This window comes from Pieris brassicae, chromosome 7 (assembly GCF_905147105.1).
Source record: "Pieris brassicae chromosome 7, ilPieBrab1.1, whole genome shotgun sequence".
Taxonomy (NCBI): domain Eukaryota; kingdom Metazoa; phylum Arthropoda; class Insecta; order Lepidoptera; family Pieridae; genus Pieris; species Pieris brassicae.
Genome location: NC_059671.1, coordinates 12,517,745 through 12,524,453, shown reverse-complemented (window position 1 = coordinate 12,524,453; position 6,709 = coordinate 12,517,745). Strand labels below are relative to the sequence as shown.

General features: G+C 30.4%; 2 protein-coding genes across 3 annotated transcripts in view; one reads left to right on the top strand and one right to left on the bottom strand.

Annotated features, from left to right (window-relative positions):
* Positions 1–657: 657 nt before the first annotated feature.
* LOC123711901 lies at positions 658–3,385 on the bottom strand. Its single transcript, XM_045664756.1, has 4 exons — positions 3,099–3,385; positions 2,429–2,911; positions 1,005–1,218; positions 658–787 (listed from the first exon to the last, which is right to left on the bottom strand). Exons 2-4 carry the CDS (start codon positions 2,878–2,880, stop codon positions 731–733), a joined length of 723 nt encoding a protein of 240 aa, XP_045520712.1. The 5' UTR covers positions 2,881–2,911; positions 3,099–3,385; the 3' UTR covers positions 658–730.
* An 802-nt stretch (positions 3,386–4,187) lies between these two features.
* Positions 4,188–6,709, top strand: part of LOC123711642 (UHRF1-binding protein 1-like) — a 40,595-nt gene continuing 38,073 nt past the window's right edge. For both annotated transcript variants that reach the window (XM_045664291.1, XM_045664290.1), the window contains exons 1-4: positions 4,188–4,372; positions 4,794–4,995; positions 5,658–5,768; positions 5,971–6,048. In XM_045664291.1, coding sequence (XP_045520247.1) covers positions 4,329–4,372; positions 4,794–4,995; positions 5,658–5,768; positions 5,971–6,048 — 435 coding nt within the window. In that variant the 5' untranslated portion in view covers positions 4,188–4,328. The remainder of the gene's footprint in view (positions 4,373–4,793; positions 4,996–5,657; positions 5,769–5,970; positions 6,049–6,709) is intronic.

Genomic DNA, 6,709 nt, shown 5'->3' with positions numbered 1-6,709 from the left:
AACGCCTGGAACAATTGTACCAATTCTTTTTTTTAAATGTTCGTTGAAGTCTAAGGTTGGTTTTTACGGCGAGAAAAATTCGAATAATTTCCGGGAAAACCTTAAAACACCCCTTTTCTTTTTCCCATACAAACGTTTTGTAAATAAAATGTAGAGTCAATTTGAATTTTATTGCTATTCAATAAAGTTCATATTAAATTGCAAGCACTCACTGTTGTGTAAGCAATGTTGCGTTCCGCAACACAATAAGTGATAATATCGCGAACCCGACCAAATTGAATAGTCAAAAAATGTGAGAGCTATAGATCATTAGTACTGATTTTTAATTTGGTTGGCTTCGCGATATTATTTATTTTATTTTAGTTTCGGCATGCGACATAAAATGCATATGTTTTCACGCCATTACATCTGTCAAACACATGGCGTTAAAAAAAGCATTTAATTTTTGAATTATTAATTTAATATCCCTATCTGAGCAAAATTATTTGAATACATAGTAATAGGAAAATATATCAATGAGGCACACAATTTTTAAATATTTGTCACTTTTAGAACAAAACACTGCCACATTTCAAATCTTTTTGACAGAATGAAGTCTGTGGGGTCCGCTAGTAATGGAAAAATTTTCACGTTTAGGGATTAAATAAAAGTACTGAATAAAATTAGTAGTAAAAATATATTCAACAATGAAGAGGTATCAAGTGCCTGCGCGCAGAAGCGCGCTGATATATCAACGTCGAACGCTGTAAGCCGAAGATTTGGCTCGTTGTATTTTTTTTAATAGAATCTGAAAAGATGGATATTCATCACTGATCTACGTATATATAAGATATTTATAGTTAGGCTAGTATTCCAATATCAATCTAATACGTAAACTAATAACATCAGTTGCGTTTAAATGGTATTCAATTATGGGTATAATTGTTATATCGAAAGTCGGTTTTACAGAGGTGCTCTGCCGATCCATGTTTATTAGGAAATCCAATAAAAAAAAATTATATTACCATATTATCATGGTCAATTTGTCTCTGTTTGAGTTTTCTATGGACAGCAGCGGATGGTACAGGTTTTTTAGCAGGATCTTTCGCCGCACACTTTTTGTTATTACGAGCACCAAGAATCTTGTTCAAGAGAATGTGATTGTGCCTTTCAATCTCTCGTAATCTTTCATTTGTGAAGGACATATTAATTCGACGGGTTTGGGGTACTGAGATTGAGCTGAAATAAACATATAGGATTAGGTTAAATTTGTGGAAAGTGATGGCCTAGTGGACTAGCGACTCCCATCCTTGAGGTCGTTCCATCTCCGACTGTGCGCTCTAAGGGTAAGGAAATCATAGTGAAGCCAGCTTGCCCAAAAAGTCGGCAGTGAGTTTCAAACACAGGAGGCTGATCACCTACTTGCATGATCATGAAACAGAACAGAAATCTGAGGCCCAGACCTAAAAAGGTTGTAGTGCCATGGGTTCAATTTATTAATTAACAATAAATAACTAATTTTCCCTTTCGTACAAAAAACTAAATTAATCTTATTGACCTCTAAATTCTATTTTTTAAATGGTATTTATTGTTTTATAAGTAAAGTATTTTATCTATGATTTGCGTGATAGAATTTAATTTAATTTAATATTCGGTACGCTTTCTTCCATCAGGGGATTTACAATTCTATACAAATTCGTTTAGCGTTCACGACTGTCGAGAAGTGATCTCAAGCCTCAAGACAGAATTTAAAATAATTTGTTTAGTAGTTTAAATTGGGATATGTACGTGATATGTCCGAAGTCCATCTCTAATATGTAGATATAAATTTGTACTAAAAAGAGCGTAACTTTGGTTTAGCTTTTGACCTCTTTCGAAATTATAGATTTATATTTTTTTCCTACAATTATGTTCACAAAAGAGTGCAACTTTACATTACAATCTAACCTGTATAATAAATATGGCTAAGAAGTAATATTATGTTGACTTAATTTTGTACAATACTAGTGAATAGCTTAAACTAAGGTAATGTTAGTTAACTATGATATTAGTATCATAGTTTAAATTTAAAAAACAAAATTTTGTTTCGATACATCTATGATTTATTGTAGACTAAATTATATAAATAAAAATTTAACGGGTAAAACACGCAGAAGTGGAGAAGGTACTAAGACGGAAGACGTAACATGTAGTTGATTCAATTTCATACATTACTCACTCATTCACTCACATGCACCCACAGACGTACTCATTCCCACACTCACTAATACGCTCACGCCTGTTACACGTCGCGTATACTGTTAAAAATTAGAAGAATTGAAGTTCAAGAACTGCAAACTTTGTTATGGCAGAGCTGGGAAGCCTGACTTGACTGAACAAATCTTACACATTGTAATGCTTAATTATGAGCAATAAACAAACTTCTTTATTACATAATTTAAATTCTTACCCATAGTCAGAAGATCTGCCAGATATAGACTGAGGTTTGCTTGAAAAAGATGTATGACTCTTCGACATCTTAACCGATTTATTTGTTTCATTGTTATCCAATTGTGTTTTACATGAACTATCGCTGACAGACTTTGTAACAACCTTTATCTCCTCAACCTCACTATCCTCTTCAAACTCATCTGAATAATGATCATCATTTTCATCATTTGCTTCCGATTTTTCATTCTCAGATTCCGAATTGTATACACATGTCTCGACGCAAATATTTGGCGGTCGTTTTACGGTATCAACTATGCATCCCATGTCAAAATTTTTAGTAATTTCATCGATATCGTTGTTATTTTCTTCCTGGTAAAGCTGTTTTAATTTCATTTTGTTAGTGTCACCTCCAGAATATTGAGTGTCTATGTATTCACTTATTTTTTCTACTTTGCATTCAACCTGCGACATTAGTGCCAAGCGTGCGTCTATGTGGTCAAAGCTAAAAAATAAAAAATAATAAATCGTAAATGTGAGCGAACAAGCGATTCATACTCGTAACTGAACGCGTTAACTACTTCTACGCAGACCTACTACAGTCTGTCTTCTGCAGTAGATTGCCGAGTTAAAGTATATTATCTTCTAAATAGATCCTGAACTAAAATGTGCTTATAATTTTTTTAACTTACTTAGACTTTATAATGATTACAAACTTTTAGATAAACTATACCCCGATCACAAACAATAGTTACCACATTATATTTTCAAAATATGTTAAAAATTATAATATTTTGTAAAATTCTCGATCACTACGAAATAATAATTCATAGAAACACTTTAAAAAAACAGTTTGACAATGACAACATACGAATATGTAATTTTCTTTTTTTAACGTTTGAATTTCGCACCCCAATGATTTAATGTTATTTGCAGCCAGGAAAACAACATTTCACTAAAGTTTTGTCCAGGTGTTTTTATTTATTTACAAAATTGTATACTTATTGATATAAAAACTACTATACTGTTAAAACATTAGCGAATGAAAAATGTTCATTGTTGAATATCATCTTCGAATGTATGTAAAATCAATAATGACCTATCAACATGTAAACAAAATAATAGGAACCGCGCCGTCAGTTTAAATAGTTTCCACAGACTAAAAAGACTATATATTTCCCAATAAAACAAACATCACAGGTTAAAGAATATTGTCGTTGTCTTAAATGTAGATCATATAATATAAAATCTGGATAGATTGAAGGGTATGGTGGAGAAAAGAGACTTACTATTACTTGCATACGACAAAATCCAGTACTTTTTTGTCACATGTAAGTTGACGCTGAACGCTTTCTGATACCTATAGAACCATTTAAAGTTAAAGATGGTACAACTCAGTAGCACCGCTCTGTCCTCAAACAAAAGCTATTACCAGTGAATATAATATATCTATATCGATCAATATCTATATCAAACCAAGGGATCACAGGCTGCATATGGGACTGCAATTTGACTTACATATTTAAGTTTTTATGTCATTTTGTAGAAAATTCGTAAAGAAATTTGCATGTTATTAAGATAAATTAGGTATTGCTCACTCTAATGCATTTTACTTATTTTGGTGGTTCTACTAATGCAATTTTTATACACCTTTATTATATAATATTCCTTAAGCTACGATAGTAAACAGTAAACATGGCGTATTCGCTCTCCTGTGTCTTGTGATTCTGTGATTTCGACTGAAATATTAAACGTCAGACTATTCTATGGTGCGAACGGTGAAGTGTAAACGTCAAAAATTTTCAACGAAAATAAATCACTGTACAAAAACTTGATTTTTTACGATAAATTACAATTCGATATGTTTTTTGCAAAGATTCTCTAAATAAGTTCGATATTAGAAGGGTTATCGACACTTCGAAATGGTCACAATAATCAAAAACCAGCTATTGAAACACTTATCCAGGTACTTTATGATATCGCATTGGTATTTATTGTTATATTTATTTACGATAATCAGGATGACCGTAATGAGATAATTAGATATATATTAAGATTTTGTTAAGGACAGTGATATTGTAATGTTACTCGTAATGAATATAAGTTTTACATAAGTCCTCTAACAAGCGAGATCTTTTCTATGAAATTGAAAAAAAAAATATTTTTATTATTTAACTTGTCATAAATTATTATTACCAATGCTATAAATCTTATTCTTATTATACTTGATTATTGGATTTAGAATATCACAATTAAAATTATTTCTCTGGACTTAAAGTAACTTTTAAAACACAATGTCTTAACATATCTTGTAATGATGAGTACAAAAAACAAAATTAAATGTCAAGTAAAATTATACTAATTTAAAAATTAAACTATTTTTCCAGATATACAAAGAATTTATCACCAGAACAAATATCATTGTCAGCCCTTCGAGGCTCTGGTGAGCTTCAGGATTTGACCTTAGATGAAGATTTATTGACAGAATTGTTAGAACTTCCTGGCTGGGTGCGCTTGACGTCAGCTAAGTGCAACCGTGCCTCTTTTAGAATACAATGGACCAAGCTAAAAACAGTACCCATTGTTTTGGTAAGTGTATATAATGTTTGAAAGATGTCTTTTTTATATTTAAGCCTAGCAAGTACATAGTCTTTGTAAAATTATTGTTGTATTATTTTAAGCCAATGTCAGTAGATCAAGGATTGGTAATCAACGAAGCGAAACTTAATTAGATAATGCTTGCAACTATGTTATTCGTTTTTATAGCATAATGGTTTATGAAAGTGTTGTAATATTTTGCTACTGAATAGTCTTTTAGTTTGTATGCATGTAATAAGATTTTTCCAAGGCCACAATTTAATAAAATTAAATCATCCCAATTTGTAAAAAAAATTAGATACATTATTACCTATTCTGTATAAAAGTGTATAGAGCATCAACTTATGAAGCTGCTTCTGTATTTACTTCCATTAATATATGTTGTAAAATTCATTTAAAAAATTTGGGTAATTTCTTTCTATGATCTGACATGGTGTTGACTTAAGAAACAGTGTTTCTTAAGTGTTTATGCTATATATATCTATAGATATAATAAACAACCTTATCTTTTAACATTTGTATTTAAAAAAATACATCCAATGAAAAGTTATTCAATCATAATCAACAGATTCAAATTAAACGATTATATATATATTTTACCATAAATAACGATATTGTATGTATTAAATAAGCATTAAATTGATTTCTTTCAGAACTTAGACGAAGTGCACATAGCATTGGAAGTATGTGCGGAGCCGCGGGTGATGAATCCCAATGCGGCAGCGGCTATGCCTGTTCCTGGGAAATATAGTTACATACATAAGGTAGATGGGTATTATTTTATTTGTCTAGTCGATTAGTATGTTATCTACATCCAGTAACAATTTTTTTATAGTATTGTTTATACAAAAATAAACTTCATAGTGTGTAAGCAGGTATATTGTATAATCTATATGATTAAAGTAAATATGCCATTATAAAAGTAGTGTATAAACATAATTTACATAGAAATATTTTTGATTTCAGGTCATAGATGGGATCTCAGTGGCTGTGAATCATGTTCAAATAGATTTTAATTGTGATGCATTCACCAGTAGTGTTCAGGTATATTTATAATTTTAGTATTTAATTTAAAATATGATAAATACAATCAATTAATATACAACTTTTTGATCTGGTTAAAATTAGTTATTATAGTAAAACTCTTAACATTATTTTAATAAAATTATTCTAGGATTTGAATTTATCAAAAAAATAAGTGTGTGCCTGTACTAGTGTACACACGTTAGAAGTGAAACTTCTTTATTTTTCGAAAAATTATCAACTATATGCAACTTTATAGAAATTGGTTAAATAAAGGAAAATAAGATAAAGTTTAACAAATAATACAATTATTTCATTTTATCTTATTACTACTAAGATTATTAGAGAATTTCATTATTTGTAATAGAATTATTACTTTCATTGTTATCGTTATTATATATTTTTATTATTAATGGCTTCAACTCAACCGTGGTGTAGAAAAATATGGCGTGTAACGGAAAAAAGTGACGCGTAACCGAAAAATGTGACGTATATAATGTGTATTTGTAATATTATTATTGCAGTAAATTATAACGTATTAGAGCAGATTTTATGTAAATAATATTACACCGTCAAAATGTCTTCCATCACGGTGAATGCACTCTTTAAAGCGGACTAGCGAATTCGCAGACACGCGGCAGGGCGTCAACTGATATGGCTCTCACTTTTTTCGTTATTTTAG

Coding starts and splice junctions, on each gene's coding strand:
- LOC123711901 (XM_045664756.1), bottom strand. CDS start 2,880: ATGTCGCAGGTTGAATGCAAAGTAGAAAAAATAAGTGAATACATAGAC. Junction 1,219..2,428: donor GGCAGATCTTCTGACTATGG/GTAAGAATTTAA, acceptor TGTTTATTTCAG/CTCAATCTCAGTACCCCAAA. Junction 788..1,004: donor AAATTGACCATGATAATATG/GTAATATAATTT, acceptor CCATCTTTTCAG/ATTCTATTAAAAAAAATACA.